Consider the following 16,526-nt stretch of genomic DNA (forward strand, 5'->3'; position numbering starts at 1 on the left):
GTTAATGTAGCTTAATAAAAAGTGAGGCACTGAAAATGCCTAGATGAGTATTAACTCCATAAACATAAAGGTTTGGTTCTAGCCTTTTTATTAGTTCTTAATAAAATTATACATGCAAGTATCCACCCCCCAGTGAAAATGCCCTTAAACTTACTTATAATTAAGAGGAGCAGGTATCAAGCACACTTAATGTAGCTCACAACACCTTGCTAAGCCACACCTCACGGGACACAGCAGTAATAAAAATTAAGCAATTAACGGAAGTTTGACTTAGTTATATTATTTAAAGTCGGTCAACTTCGTGCCAGCCACCGCGGTCATACGAAGGACTTGAACTAATAAATACCGGCGTAAAGCGTGATTAAGATCTTTAAGCAATAAAACTAAAACTATTCTATGCCGTAAAAAGCCAGAGAATACTTATAATAAATAACGAAGGTAATTTTATAACTTCTGAACCCACGATAGCTAAGAAACAAACTGGGATTAGATACCCCACTATGCTTAGCCTTAAACCTAGATAGTCTACAACAAGACATATCCGCCAGAGAACTACTAGCAAAGCTAAAAACTTAAAGAACTTGGCGGTGCTTCACACCCACCTAGAGGAGCCTGTTATGTAATTGATACACCCCACTAAACCCTACCACCACTTGCTAAGTCAGTCTATATACCGCCATCCTCAGCAAACCCCAAAAGGCATATCAGTAAGCATAATGATAAGACATAAAAACGTTAGGTCAAGGTGTAACCCATGTGGTGGAACCTAATGGGCTACATTTTCTAGCATTAGAAAACCCTCAACGAAAGTACTAATGAAATTTCAGTACTAAAGGAGGATTTAGTAGTAAACTGAGAATAGAGTGCTCAGTTGAAACTGGCCATGAAGCGCGCACACACCGCCCGTCACCCTCCTTAATTTACATATTATAAGTAACCTCCATAAACAGCTACTTATACACCCCATAAAGGAGACAAGTCGTAACAAGGTAAGCATACTGGAAAGTGTGCTTGGAAAACCTCAAAACGTAGCTTAATAAAAGCATCTGGCCTACACCCAGAAGATTTCATGACACTGACCGTTTTGAACTAAATCTAGCCCAACTCAAATAGAAACTTAACCAAATAAAACTTTAATATAAAACATTTGTAGACATAAAGTATAGGAGATAGAAATATTCCATAGATGCGCTATAGAGATAGTACCGTAAGGGAAAAATGAAAGATAACTTAATAGTACCAAAAAGCAAAGCTTAAACCTTATACCTTTTGCATAATGAGTAAACTAGAAAATTTTTGACAAAGGGAACTTTAGCCAAAAACCCCGAAACCAGACGAGCTACCCTAGAGCAATCTTGTTGGATCAACTCATCTATGTGGCAAAATAGTGAGAAGACTTTAAGGTAAGAGGTGAAAAGCCAACCGAGCCTGGTGATAGCTGGTTGCCCAAGAAAGAATTTAAGTTCGACCTAAAAATTACTACCAATAACTATAAATTTAATGTAATTTTTAGTTATAATTAAAAGAGGTACAGCTCTTTTAATTGAGGAAACAACCTTATTTAGAGAGTAAACACCAAATAATTTCATAGTTGGCCTAAAAGCAGCCACCAATTAAGACAGCGTTAAAGCTCAACAATTTATTTCTCTAGATTCCATTAATTCAATTCTACTCCTAAATTTATATTGGGCAAATCTATTCTTATATAGAAGCTAATCTGTTAACATAAGTAACAAGAGAATAAATCTCTCCCCGCACAAGTATATATCAGAACGAATACTCGCTGATAATTAACAACCTAGTAATTATACAAACTCTAGACTATTATATTTACGCTTGTTAACCCGACACAGGAGTGCACTCTAAAGGAAAGATAAAAAGAAGTAAAAGGAACTCGGCAAACTAAAATCCCGCCTGTTTACCAAAAACATCACCTCTAGCATTACTAGTATTAGAGGCACTGCCTGCCCAGTGACCCATGTTTAACGGCCGCGGTACTCTGACCGTGCAAAGGTAGCATAACATTTGTTCTCTAAATAAGGACTTGTATGAATGGCAACACGAGGATTTAACTGTCTCTTACTTCTTATCAGTGAAATTGACCTCCCCGTGAAGAGGCGGGGATTAGAACATAAGACGAGAAGACCCTATGGAGCTTAAATTAATAACCCAATTGTTTCTCACAAAACCAAAAGGCATAACTATAACTATATGGAGAAAGATTTCGGTTGGGGTGACCTCGGAGCATAATTAAACCTCCGAATGATATATACATCTAGACCTACAAGTCGCAATTAAAATCACTTATTGACCCAATTACTTGAACAACGGACCAAGTTACCCTAGGGATAACAGCGCAATCCTATTTAAGAGTTCATATCGACGATAGGGTTTACGACCTCGATGTTGGATCAGGACACCCAGATGGTGCAACAGCTATCAAAGGTTCGTTTGTTCAACGATTAAAGTCCTACGTGATCTGAGTTCAGACCGGAGCAATCCAGGTCGGTTTCTATCTATTTTATTAATCTCTCCTAGTACGAAAGGACCATGAGAGATAAGGCCAACTTCTAACCAGCGCCTTAACCAAACCAATGATATAATCTTAATTTACCTATATCCATTTCTGCTCTAGATAAGAGCTTATTAAGATGGCAGAGCCGGTAATTGCACAAGACTTAAACCCTTGCTGTCAGAGGTTCAATCCCTCTTCTTAATAATGTTTATTATTAATCTCTTATCACTGATTGTTCCTATCCTCCTAGCAGTAGCTTTCCTTACACTTCTTGAACGAAAAGTACTAGGATATATGCAACTTCGTAAAGGCCCTAACGTTGTTGGCCCATATGGGCTCTTTCAACCATTCGCTGACGCAATCAAACTATTTACTAAAGAACCGCTACGCCCAATGACTTCATCTATAACTATATTTTTACTTGCCCCAATCCTAGCGTTATCCCTAGCTCTTACACTGTGGGTTCCTCTACCAATACCTCATTCCCTTGTTAATCTTAACCTAAGCCTCTTATTCATCTTAGCCATATCTAGCCTAGCTGTCTACTCTATTCTATGATCAGGATGAGCATCTAACTCCAACTATGCTTTAATTGGCGCACTCCGAGCAGTCGCCCAAACAATCTCTTATGAAGTCTCTCTAGCTATTATTCTGCTATCAGTGATATTATTTAATGGTTCATTCTCTTTGTCCTCCCTCACTATTACTCAAGAACATTTATGGCTGCTAGTCCCCTCATGACCCCTAGCAATAATATGATTCATCTCAACACTAGCAGAAACTAACCGGGCCCCATTTGACCTAACAGAAGGGGAATCAGAATTAGTTTCAGGCTTTAACGTTGAATATGCAGCAGGGCCCTTCGCTCTATTTTCCTTTGCAGAGTACGCTAACATCATTATAATGAATGCTCTAACCACTATTCTATTTATAGGGGCTTTTCATAATATATCTGTTACAGAAATTTACACGTTAAATTTTATTACAAAAACACTACTTCTCACTATACTATTTTTATGAGTTCGAGCATCATACCCTCGATTTCGATATGATCAACTAATACATTTATTATGAAAAAACTTCTTACCAATAACCTTAGCCCTATGCATATGATACATCTCCATCCCTGTTATATTAGCTAGCATCCCCCCTCAAATATAGAAACATGTCTGATAAAAGAGTTACTTTGATGGAGTAAATAATAGAGGTTTAAATCCCCTTGTTTCTAGAATTCTAGGATTTGAACCTTAACTAAAGACTTCAAAAATCTCTGTGCTACCATTACACTACATTCTAGTAAGGTCAGCTAAATAAGCTATCGGGCCCATACCCCGAAAATGTTGGTTTATTCCTTCCCATACTAATTAACCCATTAGCTTCCATTATTATGTCTAGTACTCTAATTTCAGGCACTCTAATTACTTTAATCAGCTCTCACTGACTTATAGCATGAATAGGTCTTGAAATGAATATATTTGCTATTATTCCTATGATCATAAAAAATAACTCCCCCCGAGCAATTGAAGCCGCAATAAAATATTTCCTTATTCAAGCATCCGCCTCCATACTACTACTTATAGCAGCCTCCCTAAATTTTATATATTCAGGCCAATGAACGTTAACAGAAATAAATGTCTCAATAGCATCCCTAATTATATTAATTGCTATACTGATAAAATTAGGTATGGCACCATTTCACTTCTGAGTCCCAGAAGTTACTCAAGGTACTGTTTTATTGACCAGCCTCATTATTTTAACTTGACAAAAGCTAGCCCCTCTAGCTATTCTTTTCCAAATCACCCCCTCAATTAATGTAAATATTATTCTTACAACAGCTATCCTATCAATTCTAATTGGAGGCTGGGGCGGCCTAAACCAAACCCAACTACGAAAAATTATAGCGTACTCCTCAATTGCTCACATGGGCTGAATAGCTGCCGTAATAATTTATAATCCCACCCTAATATTACTTAACCTATTATTATACTTAATCTTCACATTTTCAGCATTCACCATCTTAATTAAATGCTCTTCAACCTCAACTTCTATACTAACAATAACCTGAAATTCCTACCCATTAATAGTCTCTATCCTATTAATTATTCTCTTATCAATGGGAGGGTTACCTCCATTAACAGGTTTCGTACCTAAATGACTAATTATCTATGAACTGATTAAAAATACTAACATTGCCATAACACTAACAATATCTATCCTAGCCCTCTTGAATCTCTTCTTTTATTTACGCTTAATTTATGCATCCTCACTCACCTTGTTCCCAACAAGTAGTAATCTAAAATTCAAATGGAAAATCAATACCCCAAACAAAATATATTTTTTACCAACAATAGTCTCAATTTCATTACTTTTCCTTCCTGTCTCCCCAATAATTCTTATACTAAGTTAGAGGGTTAGGCTAAATTAGACCGAGAGCCTTCAAAGCTCTAAGCAAGTAAACAATACTTACCCTCTGAATAAGGACTGCAAGACTGTACTCTTACATCAATTGGACGCAAACCAAACACTTTAACTTAAGCTAAATCCTCTAGATTGATGGGGTTTAAACCCATGAACTATTAGTTAACAGCTAATTACCCTACCTCAACTGGCTTCAATCTACTCTCCCGCCTTTGAGTAGGGAAAAAAAGGCGGGAGAAGCCCCGGCAGATTTGAAGCTGCTTCTTCGAATTTGCAATTCAATATGAATACTCACTTCAGAGCCTAGTAAAAAGGAGGAGCCTCCCTCCTGTCTTTAGATTTACAGTCTAATGCCTATTACTCAGCCATTTTACTTTCATATATTAGAACTTCCTTCTATACCCTTTCTTATGTTCATAAACCGTTGACTATTCTCTACTAATCATAAAGACATTGGAACCCTCTACTTATTATTCGGAGCTTGAGCTGGCACAGTAGGTACTGCTCTTAGCCTCCTAATCCGTGCTGAACTCGGACAGCCAGGAGCCCTACTAGGTGATGACCAAATCTATAAGCTAATCGTAACTGCACACGCCTTCGTTATAATTTTCTTTATAGTTATACCCATTATGATTGGAGGATTTGGTAACTGACTGATCCCATTAATGATTGGTGCCCCTGACATAGCTTTCCCCCGAATAAATAACATAAGTTTCTGGCTCCTTCCCCCCTCTTTTCTTCTTCTGTTAGCTTCATCTATAGTTGAAGCAGGAGCAGGAACAGGCTGAACTGTTTATCCCCCCTTAGCTGGTAATCTCGCACATGCCGGAGCCTCAGTTGACTTAACAATTTTTTCTCTTCACTTAGCAGGTGTTTCGTCAATTTTAGGGGCTATTAATTTTATCACCACAGTGATTAATATAAAACCTCCAGCTATGACCCAATACCAAATACCCTTATTTGTCTGGTCAGTAGCTATTACTGCCGTACTTCTTCTACTTTCATTACCTGTACTTGCTGCAGGAATCACTATACTTCTGACAGACCGTAATCTCAACACTACATTTTTTGACCCTGCAGGAGGAGGAGACCCTATTCTATATCAACACTTATTCTGATTCTTCGGCCACCCAGAGGTCTATATTCTGATTCTTCCAGGGTTTGGTATAATTTCTCATATCGTTACCTATTATTCAGGAAAAAAAGAACCATTCGGGTATATAGGAATAGTATGGGCCATAATATCAATCGGTTTCTTAGGATTCATCGTCTGAGCTCATCATATATTTACTGTTGGTATAGACGTTGATACCCGAGCATACTTTACATCAGCAACTATAATTATTGCAATTCCTACAGGAGTAAAAGTGTTCAGCTGATTAGCTACACTTCACGGAGGTGACATTAAATGAAGCCCCGCTATAATATGGGCCCTAGGCTTCATCTTTCTGTTTACAGTTGGAGGCCTTACTGGTATTATTCTTGCTAACTCATCTCTAGATATTGTTCTTCATGATACCTACTATGTAGTAGCCCATTTTCACTATGTCCTCTCCATAGGAGCAGTATTTGCTATTATAGGAGGGTTCATCCATTGGTTCCCCCTATTCACAGGCTATACATTAAGTGAAGCATGAGCTAAAGCCCACTTCATTATTATATTTATTGGGGTAAACTTAACATTTTTCCCTCAACATTTTTTAGGCCTTTCAGGTATACCACGACGTTATTCTGACTACCCTGATGCCTACACCACCTGAAATTCCGTGTCCTCAGTCGGATCTTTTATTTCACTAACAGCTGTAATCCTTATAATCTTCATAACATGGGAAGCATTTGCTTCAAAACGAGAAGTAACTTCAGTAAACCTGATTCATACTAATCTTGAATGAATTCATGGGTCTCCTCCTCCTTTCCATACATTTGAAGAACCAGTTTATATAAAATCCTAACAAGAAAGGAAGGAATCGAACCCCCAAAAAATTAGTTTCAAGCCAACTCCGTAACCTCTACGACTTTCTTACAAGATATTAGTAAAATATTACCTAGCTTTGTCAGGGCTAAATTACAGGTTAATCTCCTGTATATCTTTATGGCATATCCATCCCAATTAGGTTTCCAAGATGCCTCCTCTCCAATCATAGAAGAACTGCTATACTTTCATGACCATGCCCTTATAATTGTTTTCCTAATTAGCTCCCTGGTTCTATACGTCATCCTAGCTATACTTAGTACTAAACTAATACATACTAACACTATAGACGCCCAAGTAATCGAAACTATCTGAACTATCTTACCAGCAGTAATTCTTGTATTAATCGCTCTACCCTCCTTACGAATTTTATATATAATAGATGAAATTAATAACCCTACTATTACAGTTAAAACTTTAGGTCACCAATGGTATTGAAGTTATGAGTATACAGATTATGAAGACCTAATATTTGACTCATACATAATCCCCTCTGAAGAATTAAAGCCTGGCGACCTACGACTTCTTGAAGTAGACAACCGAGTTGTTCTACCCATAGAATTAACTATCCGCATACTAATCTCTTCTGAAGATGTATTGCATTCATGAGCAATACCATCACTGGGTCTAAAAACTGACGCAATCCCAGGCCGACTTAATCAAGCTACCTTATCATCAACCCGCCCAGGATTATTTTATGGGCAATGCTCAGAAATCTGTGGTTCAAATCATAGTTTTATACCTATCATTTTAGAAATAGTTCCTTTAAAAATTTTCGAAAGTTGATCAAGCTCAATAGTCTAAGGCATTAAGAAGCTATTTAAGCATTAACCTTTTAAGTCAAAGACAGGGAACCCTAGTCCCCTTAATGGTATGCCACAATTAGATACATCACCCTGACTTATCTCTATTCTATCAATAAGTGATTTACGTCTATACCTTCTGATACCTATTAAAATCTCAAAAATTCTAATTAATAATGATATTAACTGTCACCCCTCTGAGATTACTAAATCTACAAACCCATGAAATAATAAATGAACGAAAATCTATTTACCTCATTCTCTACCCCTACATTAATAGGACTACCTATTATTATTATAATTATTGCATTCCCTGCCTTACTATACCCTACATCTAACCGTTTAATTAGCAACCGCATTCGAACCCTCCAACAATACCTAATTAACCTTATTCTAAAACAAATAATAGCTATCCATAGCCCTAAAGGTCGAACCTGATCACTAATACTTATATCACTTATTATTTTTATTGCATCAACAAACCTTTTAGGTCTTTTACCCCATACATTTACACCTACTACACAACTATCTATTAATTTGGGTTTAGCAATTCCACTGTGAGCAGGAGCAGTAATTTTAGGCTTTCGTTACAAATTTAAAACATCTGTGTCCCATTTTTTACCTCAAGGTACCCCAATCCTCTTAATCCCCATACTTATTATTATTGAAACTATTAGCCTATTTATTCAACCCATAGCACTAGCCGTTCGATTGACAGCTAATATTACAGCTGGGCACCTTCTCATACACCTAATTGGGGCTGCTACCCTAGCATTATTCTCAATCAGTACCTCAACAGCCCTTATTACTTTTATTATTCTTCTACTTCTTACAATTCTAGAATTTGCTGTGGCACTGATTCAAGCCTATGTCTTCACTCTTCTAGTAAGCCTCTATCTACACGATAACACTTAATGACTCACCAAACCCATGCTTATCATATAGTTAATCCTAGCCCTTGACCACTTACAGGGGCTCTTTCAGCACTTCTACTCACTTCAGGCCTTGCGATTTGATTCCACTATAACTCTCCCCTCTTACTTCTTATTGGCTTGACAACTAATCTACTAACTATATATCAATGATGACGTGATATCATTCGAGAAAGCACCTTTCAAGGTCATCATACACCTTTTGTCCAAAAGGGTCTACGCTATGGAATAATCCTCTTTATTATCTCTGAAGTATTCTTTTTCGCCGGCTTCTTCTGAGCTTTCTACCATTCAAGTTTAGCCCCAACACCAGAGTTAGGTGGCTGCTGGCCCCCTACCGGAATTACTCCCCTTAACCCCCTGGAAGTCCCTCTATTAAACACCGCTATTCTCCTGGCCTCCGGAGTTACTATCACCTGAGCCCATCACAGCCTTATAGAAGGTAACCGAAAACAAATAATTCAAGCACTATCTATCACAATCGCCCTAGGTATTTACTTCACTCTTCTTCAAGCCTCAGAGTACTATGAAACCCCTTTTACTATTTCTGATGGAGTCTACGGCTCAACATTTTTTGTAGCCACAGGTTTTCATGGACTTCATGTTATTATTGGCTCTACGTTCCTCATTGTTTGCCTTCTACGTCAAGTAATGTTCCACTTCACCTCTAAACACCACTTTGGGTTTGAGGCTGCCGCTTGATACTGACATTTTGTTGATGTGGTATGACTATTCCTCTATGTCTCAATCTATTGATGAGGATCTTAATTCTTTTAGTATATCAGTACAGATGACTTCCAATTATCTAGATCTAGTCAAACCTAGAAAGGAATAATTAACCTAATAATTACTGTTACTATCAATGTACTATTAGCCTCACTTTTAGTATTAATTGCCTTTTGATTACCCCAACTGAACCTGTACATCGAAAAAGCTAGCCCCTATGAATGTGGCTTTGATCCAATAAGCTCAGCCCGACTACCTTTCTCAATAAAATTTTTCCTCATCGCTATTACTTTCCTTATCTTTGATCTAGAAATTGCTCTTTTACTTCCTCTACCATGAGCGATCCAATCAAATAACCTTATATTAATATTAAGTATAGCCTTGTTCTTAGTAGTAATCTTACCCCTTGGTCTCGCCTACGAATGAACCCAAAAAGGCTTAGAATGAATAGAATTGTTAGTTAGTTTAAATAAAATGAATGATTTCGACTCATTAGATTATGGTTATACCCATAACTATCACATGCCCGTTATTTACATTAACCTTATTGCCGCCTTCTTTATAGCCTTTATAGGCCTCTTAATTTACCGATCCCACCTAATATCCTCACTATTATGCCTTGAAGGAATAATACTATCTCTATTTATCCTAAATTCAACCCTCGCCCTAAGCATGCATTTTACTTTGTACTCAATGATGCCCATTATCCTCTTAGTCTTCGCTGCATGTGAGGCTGCATTAGGCCTATCACTATTGGTTATAGTGTCAAACACCTACGGCCTAGACTATGTCCAAAACTTAAATCTCTTACAATGTTAAAACTTATTATCCCAACCCTTATATTGATCCCCTTAACATGACTCTCAAACAACAAAAATTTATGAATCAATACTCTAATATATAGCTTCATACTTACACCAATTAGCCTACTCTTACTTAATCAAACCTCTGACACAAGCCTAAACATATCTATCCTATTTTTTTCTGACCCATTATCTACCCCTCTTATTATTCTTTCCTCATGACTCCTTCCATTAATACTTTTAGCTAGTCAATCTCATATATCAAAAGAATCAGAAACTCGAAAAAAGTACTATATCACTATGCTTATTGTACTTCAACTCTTTCTCTTCATGACATTTTCAGCAACTGAAATAATACTATTTTATATTTTATTTGAGTCAACACTTATTCCTACTCTAATTATTATTACCCGCTGAGGAAATCAAACAGAACGACTAAACGCAGGAGTCTATTTCCTCTTTTATACTCTTATGGGCTCATTACCTCTATTAATTGTTCTCACCTACATTTATAATAATTTAGGTACATTAAATCTCCTAATTCTACCATACTATATCATGCCCTTACCGTTCTTATGATCTTCTAAACTGTTATGATTAGCCTGCATAATAGCTTTTATAGTTAAAATGCCCCTCTATGGCTTACACTTATGATTACCTAAAGCACACGTAGAGGCCCCAATCGCAGGATCTATAGTTTTAGCTGCTATTCTTCTTAAATTAGGAGGGTACGGAATAATGCGCATTACAATTTTTCTTGACCCTATCACCCTAAATATATCTTACCCGTTCCTAATATTATCCCTATGAGGAATACTTATAACCAGCTCAATCTGCCTGCGGCAAGTAGACTTAAAGTCCCTTATTGCCTACTCATCTGTTAGCCATATAGCACTAGTAATTGTAGCGATTCTTATTCAAACCCCCTGAAGCTTTATAGGTGCCTCCACCCTTATAATTGCACATGGCTTGACTTCCTCCATACTATTTACCTTAGCTAACACAAACTATGAACGTACTCACAGCCGTACTATAATTCTTGCTCGAGGTTTACAAACCATACTCCCTGTAATAGCTTCATGATGAATTTTAGCCAGCCTAACCAATCTAGCTCTCCCCCCTACGATTAATTTAATTGGAGAATTATTAATTATTTCATCATCATTTTCTTGATCAAACATTACTATACTATTAATAGGCCTAAACATATTAATAACCGCTTCCTACACCCTCTATATACTTATTATAACTCAACGAGGAAATGTAAATCCCCATATTAAATTCGTACTCCCTTCATTTACTCGAGAGAATACTCTAATAGCCCTTCACATACTTCCTCTACTCCTATTAACGCTTAACCCCAAAATCATTATAGGACCAACTTTCTGTAAATTTAGTTTAATTAAAACATTAGACTGTGACTCTAAAATTAGGAGGTAAAACTCCAAATTTACCAAGAAAGAAAAAAGAACTGCTAATTCTTTATATCATACATAAAACTATGGCTTTCTTACTTTTTTAGGATAGAAGAAATCCGTTGGTCTTAGGAACCAAAAAATTGGTGCAACTCCAAATAAAAGTAATTAATACACTATCTATTTTCACCCTCTTATCACTGATTATTCTTTTAATCCCGATCATTATATCATTACTAAACTACCCTAACCCCAATTTACTGCCATCCTACGTAAAACATGCAGTTTCTTACTCATTTTTTCTTAGTATAATTCCTTTATTATTATTCACATCAACATATCCAGAAACAATAATTTCAAACTGACACTGAATATCAGTTCACACCTTTAACTTGTGTTTAAGCTTTAAACTTGACTACTTTTCCCTGATTTTCATCCCTGTAGCCCTCTACGTTACCTGATCAATTATACAATTCTCCGTATGATATATACACTCTGACCCTAACATTGACCGCTTTTTTAAATATCTTCTTCTATTCTTAATTACTATAATAATCTTAGTTACCGCTAATAATATATTTCAGCTATTCATTGGTTGGGAAGGTGTAGGAATTATGTCCTTTTTATTAATTGGTTGGTGACATGGACGCTCAGACGCTAACACAGCAGCCCTCCAAGCTATTATCTTTAACCGAATTGGGGATGTAGGTCTAATTTTAGCTATAGCATGGTTTTTTAATAATTTTAACTCCTGAGAATTTCAACAAATCTTCTTACTAAACCCTCCCAATAATATTCCTTTACTTGGACTCCTCCTAGCAGCAATAGGCAAATCTGCACAATTTGGTCTACATCCCTGACTCCCCTCCGCAATAGAAGGCCCAACCCCAGTCTCAGCACTTCTTCACTCTAGCACTATAGTAGTAGCAGGAATTTTCTTACTAATTCGGTTTTATCCTCTTTACCAAAATAACAGTACGATACAGACATTAATTCTATGTGTAGGAGCCCTAACAACGCTATTCACAGCAGTCTGTGCCTTAACCCAAAATGATATTAAAAAGATTGTAGCATTCTCTACTTCAAGCCAATTAGGACTAATAATAGTTACCATCGGAATTAATCAACCTTACTTAGCATTTATACATATCTGTACCCATGCATTCTTTAAAGCTATACTCTTTTTATGCTCAGGCTCTATTATTCATAACCTCAATAATGAGCAAGACATCCGAAAAATGGGAGGTCTATTTAAACTGATACCATTTACATCTTCTTCACTTACGATTGGTAGCCTAGCATTAACAGGCACACCTTTTCTCACAGGATTTTACTCAAAAGACCTAATTATTGAAGCTATAAATTTATCTCACATCAACGCCTGAGCCCTAATCTTAACTCTAATTGCAACCTCTATAACAGCTATCTACAGCACCCGAATTATCTATTTCGCCCTAATAAACCAACCCCGATTTAACTCGATCATCACCATCAATGAGAATATTATAGACCTTATTAATCCTATTAAACGTTTAGTTATCGGAAGCATCCTAGCTGGATTCTTGATTTCCTACAGCATCCCCCCCACAAATTACCCCCTCATAACTATACCTACATATTTAAAAATAGCCGCCCTAACCGTAACCGTACTAGGCTTCATCACCGCCACAGAGTTGAATATATTAACAACGTACTTGAAATTCTCTACCCCCAATATATACTACAAATTTTCAAATCTACTAGGCTATTACCCTTCCATTATTCATCGTCTAATACCACAAACTAACTTAATTTTAAGCCATAAATTAGCCTCCACTGCCATGGACCTCATCTGATTAGAAAAACTCCTCCCTAAGAATATTTCATTAATTAGTATAACAACAGCCTCCGTTATCTCTAACCAAAAAGGAATAATCAAATTTTATTCCCTAACTTTCCTATTTACCTTAACCCTAACTTTCCTTTTGATAATTTAACGCCCCCGAGTAATTTCTATCACAATAAAAACACTAACAAATAGACATCACCCCGATAATAATAGCATTCAATTTCCCCCACTATATAAAATTGAACCTGCTAGATAATCTTCCCGAATAAAACCAACCTCCTCTCCACTAAATATTACTAAACTCTCTGCACCCCCATATTTTTCATCACTCCCTTTTAAATAAACCACGATCAAACCCTCAGCTAATAGACCTAGACATAATGAACCTATAACAGTCATACTCGACATCCAAATCTCAGGAAACTCTTCAGTAGCTATAGCTGTAGTATAACCAAAAACCACCAGTATACCACCCAAATAAACCAAAAACACTATTAACCCCAAAAATGCCCCACCAAAATATAGTACAACCCCACACCCAACCCCTCCTCCAATGATCAAGCCTAACCCACCATAAATAGGTGACGGCTTACAAGAAAATCCTACAAAACTGACTACAAATAGAACACTCATCAAAAATAAAATAAATTTCACAATTCTTGCTTGGACATAAACCAAAACCTGTGGAATGAAAACTCACCGTTGTTATTCAACTACAAAAACCTTTAATGACCAACATCCGAAAAACCCACCCACTAGCCAAGATCATCAACAGTTCCTTCATTGATCTCCCAGCCCCAACCAACATCTCGTCATGATGAAACTTCGGTTCTCTACTAGGTATCTGTTTAGTTCTACAGATCATTACAGGCCTATTTTTAGCTATGCACTATACATCAGACACAATTACAGCATTCTCATCAATTGCCCACATCTCTCGAGATGTAAACTACGGGTGATTAATCCGTTATTTGCATGCCAACGGAGCATCACTATTCTTTATCTGCTTGTATCTTCATATTGGCCGAGGAATCTATTACGGCTCCTATATATTCTCTGAGACATGAAACATTGGTATCATCCTCCTATTTGCTGTGATAGCCACTGCATTCATAGGCTATGTACTTCCATGAGGTCAAATATCTTTTTGAGGTGCAACTGTTATTACTAACCTACTTTCAGCTATTCCTTATATTGGCTCCAATCTTGTTGAGTGAATTTGAGGTGGTTTCTCAGTAGATAAGGCTACATTAACCCGTTTTTTTGCATTTCACTTTATTTTACCATTTATTGTTACTGCCTTAGTAATTATTCATCTACTGTTCCTCCACGAATCGGGCTCCAATAACCCTACAGGAATCATTTCAGATTCTGATAAAATCCCCTTTCACCCTTACTATACAATTAAAGACCTTCTAGGCCTAATAGTTATAATTATATTTCTTCTTATACTAGTCCTATTTACTCCTGACCTTCTTGGAGACCCCGATAATTTTACCCCTGCTAATCCCTTAATTACCCCACCCCATATCAAACCAGAATGATATTTTCTGTTTGCATATGCTATCCTTCGTTCTATCCCAAACAAACTAGGAGGAGTCTTAGCCCTCATAACCTCCATTTTAATCCTTGCACTTATCCCTCTTCTTCATACAGCCAAACAACGAAGTCTTATGTTCCGCCCACTAAGCCAAATTCTATTCTGAATCCTGACAGCTGACCTATTAGCCCTAACATGGATTGGAGGCCAACCCGTTGAAGACCCTTACATTATTATCGGCCAATTAGCTTCAATCACATATTTCACTATTATTCTAGTAATTATACCCCTATCAGGGGTAATTGAGAATAATCTTCTTAAATGAAGACTACTAAGCTTATGTAGTATAATTATTACCATGGTCTTGTAAACCATAAATGAAAGCTCCCTTCCATAAGCACAAACAAAAATCAGGGAAAAGACACTCAGTCCTACCATCAGCACCCAAAGCTGATATTCTTATTAAACTACCCCCTGATGTACAATTTTCAATATGTATATCGTGCATATATGTCTTTCCCCATAGTACATTTTATGTAATCCCCCCATTTAATTATTTCCCCCATTCATATCTTGTAATATTATTCAATTAATGATATTCAATTAAATAATCTTAACTAGACATAGCGCATCTCTGCTCCGTCCTTGTCAAATGGCGTATCACCTCCAATATCTTTCATTGATCACCAAGCTTCGAGAAACCAACAACCCGCTCGGGTAATGTCCCTCTTCTCGCTCCGGGCCCATTAACTGTGGGGGTTTCTAATAATGAACTTTATCAGACATCTGGTTCTTTCTTCAGGACCATCTCACCTAAAATCGCCCACTCTTTCCTCTTAAATAAGACATACACGATGGGTTAATGTCTAATCAGCCCATGCTCACACATAACTGTGGTGTCATGCAGTTGGTATTTTTAATTTTTAGGGATGCTGTGATCCAACTAGGCCGTCTGAGGCCTTAACACAGTCAAGTCTATTGTAGCTGGACTTCAATTGAATATCCTTAATCCACATAAACATGAATGTTAATTATTTAATTAATGCTTGTTAGACATAAAGAGAAATCATAACTGATTTTTCAGCATACGCATACGCATACGCATACGCATACGCATACGCATACGCATACGTACACGTACACGCATACGTACACGCATACGTACACGCATACGTACACGCATACGTACACGCATACGTACACGCATACGTACACGCATACGTACACGCATACGTACACGCATACGTACACGTACACGTACACGTACACGTACACGTACACGCATACGTACACGTACACGTACACGTATACGTACACGTACACGTATACGTATACGTACACGTACACGCATACGCACAAATACAAGTACACACGTACAAGTATTTAAATACTAGTACTAGTTTTTATAGCAAACCCCCCTACCCCCCTATTACTTAATAAGTACCTAATATACATCCTGCCAAACCCCAAAAACAAGACTTAAAATAGATACCTGATTAAATAATTAACTGTATTTTAATACTATTTTTACTTTCTCCCACCCCTCTATTTAAAGAAATCAAATTTCTTTCTAA

The 16,526-nt window shown here is 37.0% G+C and overlaps 13 protein-coding genes and 24 non-coding genes across 37 annotated transcripts, besides 2 other annotated features; 28 read left to right on the plus strand and 9 right to left on the minus strand. All coding sequences in view use genetic code 2, as the record gives it.

Moving 5' to 3' along the window:
• Positions 1 to 65, plus strand: KEF70_t01. Its single transcript has one exon. It is a non-coding gene; the product is annotated as a tRNA-Phe (tRNA).
• On the plus strand, positions 66 to 1,022 carry KEF70_r02. The gene has a single exon. It is a non-coding gene; the product is annotated as a 12S ribosomal RNA (ribosomal RNA).
• KEF70_t02 lies at positions 1,023 to 1,088 on the plus strand. The gene has a single exon. It is a non-coding gene; the product is annotated as a tRNA-Val (tRNA).
• KEF70_r01 lies at positions 1,089 to 2,645 on the plus strand. The gene has a single exon. It is a non-coding gene; the product is annotated as a 16S ribosomal RNA (ribosomal RNA).
• On the plus strand, positions 2,646 to 2,719 carry KEF70_t03. Its single transcript has one exon. It is a non-coding gene; the product is annotated as a tRNA-Leu (tRNA).
• On the plus strand, positions 2,720 to 3,674 carry ND1 (NADH dehydrogenase subunit 1). The gene has a single exon. A coding segment is annotated over exon 1 (955 nt).
• On the plus strand, positions 3,675 to 3,743 carry KEF70_t04. Its single transcript has one exon. It is a non-coding gene; the product is annotated as a tRNA-Ile (tRNA).
• On the minus strand, positions 3,741 to 3,811 carry KEF70_t05. Its single transcript has one exon. It is a non-coding gene; the product is annotated as a tRNA-Gln (tRNA).
• Positions 3,811 to 3,878, plus strand: KEF70_t06. Its single transcript has one exon. It is a non-coding gene; the product is annotated as a tRNA-Met (tRNA).
• Positions 3,879 to 4,920, plus strand: ND2 (NADH dehydrogenase subunit 2). Its single transcript has one exon. A coding segment is annotated over exon 1 (1,042 nt).
• KEF70_t07 lies at positions 4,921 to 4,989 on the plus strand. The gene has a single exon. It is a non-coding gene; the product is annotated as a tRNA-Trp (tRNA).
• A 1-nt stretch (position 4,990) lies between these two features.
• On the minus strand, positions 4,991 to 5,061 carry KEF70_t08. The gene has a single exon. It is a non-coding gene; the product is annotated as a tRNA-Ala (tRNA).
• On the minus strand, positions 5,061 to 5,134 carry KEF70_t09. Its single transcript has one exon. It is a non-coding gene; the product is annotated as a tRNA-Asn (tRNA).
• A 2-nt stretch (positions 5,135 to 5,136) lies between these two features.
• Positions 5,137 to 5,170: an origin of replication (L (light) strand origin of replication).
• KEF70_t10 lies at positions 5,171 to 5,237 on the minus strand. The gene has a single exon. It is a non-coding gene; the product is annotated as a tRNA-Cys (tRNA).
• KEF70_t11 lies at positions 5,238 to 5,308 on the minus strand. Its single transcript has one exon. It is a non-coding gene; the product is annotated as a tRNA-Tyr (tRNA).
• Positions 5,309 to 5,343: 35 nt separating this feature from the next.
• COX1 (cytochrome c oxidase subunit I) lies at positions 5,344 to 6,885 on the plus strand. The gene has a single exon. It carries the CDS (start codon positions 5,344 to 5,346, stop codon positions 6,883 to 6,885), a length of 1,542 nt encoding a protein of 513 aa, NP_072059.1.
• Positions 6,886 to 6,955, minus strand: KEF70_t12. Its single transcript has one exon. It is a non-coding gene; the product is annotated as a tRNA-Ser (tRNA).
• Positions 6,956 to 6,957: 2 nt separating this feature from the next.
• On the plus strand, positions 6,958 to 7,025 carry KEF70_t13. Its single transcript has one exon. It is a non-coding gene; the product is annotated as a tRNA-Asp (tRNA).
• On the plus strand, positions 7,026 to 7,709 carry COX2 (cytochrome c oxidase subunit II). Its single transcript has one exon. The coding sequence runs from the start codon at positions 7,026 to 7,028 to the stop codon at positions 7,707 to 7,709; it is 684 nt and encodes a 227-aa protein (NP_072060.1).
• A 2-nt stretch (positions 7,710 to 7,711) lies between these two features.
• Positions 7,712 to 7,777, plus strand: KEF70_t14. Its single transcript has one exon. It is a non-coding gene; the product is annotated as a tRNA-Lys (tRNA).
• A 1-nt stretch (position 7,778) lies between these two features.
• ATP8 (ATP synthase F0 subunit 8) lies at positions 7,779 to 7,985 on the plus strand. The gene has a single exon. It carries the CDS (start codon positions 7,779 to 7,781, stop codon positions 7,983 to 7,985), a length of 207 nt encoding a protein of 68 aa, NP_072061.1.
• ATP6 (ATP synthase F0 subunit 6) lies at positions 7,943 to 8,623 on the plus strand. Its single transcript has one exon. It carries the CDS (start codon positions 7,943 to 7,945, stop codon positions 8,621 to 8,623), a length of 681 nt encoding a protein of 226 aa, NP_072062.1.
• COX3 (cytochrome c oxidase subunit III) lies at positions 8,623 to 9,406 on the plus strand. The gene has a single exon. A coding segment is annotated over exon 1 (784 nt).
• A 1-nt stretch (position 9,407) lies between these two features.
• KEF70_t15 lies at positions 9,408 to 9,474 on the plus strand. The gene has a single exon. It is a non-coding gene; the product is annotated as a tRNA-Gly (tRNA).
• ND3 (NADH dehydrogenase subunit 3) lies at positions 9,475 to 9,820 on the plus strand. Its single transcript has one exon. A coding segment is annotated over exon 1 (346 nt).
• On the plus strand, positions 9,821 to 9,888 carry KEF70_t16. Its single transcript has one exon. It is a non-coding gene; the product is annotated as a tRNA-Arg (tRNA).
• ND4L (NADH dehydrogenase subunit 4L) lies at positions 9,889 to 10,185 on the plus strand. Its single transcript has one exon. It carries the CDS (start codon positions 9,889 to 9,891, stop codon positions 10,183 to 10,185), a length of 297 nt encoding a protein of 98 aa, NP_072065.1.
• Positions 10,179 to 11,556, plus strand: ND4 (NADH dehydrogenase subunit 4). The gene has a single exon. A coding segment is annotated over exon 1 (1,378 nt).
• Positions 11,557 to 11,624, plus strand: KEF70_t17. The gene has a single exon. It is a non-coding gene; the product is annotated as a tRNA-His (tRNA).
• On the plus strand, positions 11,625 to 11,682 carry KEF70_t18. Its single transcript has one exon. It is a non-coding gene; the product is annotated as a tRNA-Ser (tRNA).
• Positions 11,682 to 11,751, plus strand: KEF70_t19. The gene has a single exon. It is a non-coding gene; the product is annotated as a tRNA-Leu (tRNA).
• On the plus strand, positions 11,752 to 13,560 carry ND5 (NADH dehydrogenase subunit 5). Its single transcript has one exon. It carries the CDS (start codon positions 11,752 to 11,754, stop codon positions 13,558 to 13,560), a length of 1,809 nt encoding a protein of 602 aa, NP_072067.1.
• Positions 13,557 to 14,069, minus strand: ND6 (NADH dehydrogenase subunit 6). The gene has a single exon. It carries the CDS (start codon positions 14,067 to 14,069, stop codon positions 13,557 to 13,559), a length of 513 nt encoding a protein of 170 aa, NP_072068.1.
• On the minus strand, positions 14,067 to 14,135 carry KEF70_t20. The gene has a single exon. It is a non-coding gene; the product is annotated as a tRNA-Glu (tRNA).
• A 5-nt stretch (positions 14,136 to 14,140) lies between these two features.
• On the plus strand, positions 14,141 to 15,280 carry CYTB (cytochrome b). Its single transcript has one exon. The coding sequence runs from the start codon at positions 14,141 to 14,143 to the stop codon at positions 15,278 to 15,280; it is 1,140 nt and encodes a 379-aa protein (NP_072069.1).
• A 7-nt stretch (positions 15,281 to 15,287) lies between these two features.
• KEF70_t21 lies at positions 15,288 to 15,352 on the plus strand. The gene has a single exon. It is a non-coding gene; the product is annotated as a tRNA-Thr (tRNA).
• A 10-nt stretch (positions 15,353 to 15,362) lies between these two features.
• Positions 15,363 to 15,429, minus strand: KEF70_t22. The gene has a single exon. It is a non-coding gene; the product is annotated as a tRNA-Pro (tRNA).
• Positions 15,430 to 16,526: part of a D loop that runs on past the window's edge.

The sequence above is a fragment of the mitochondrial genome of Echinops telfairi (assembly GCF_000313985.2).
Source record: "Echinops telfairi mitochondrion, complete genome".
NCBI classification, from domain to species: Eukaryota; Metazoa; Chordata; class Mammalia; order Afrosoricida; family Tenrecidae; genus Echinops; species Echinops telfairi.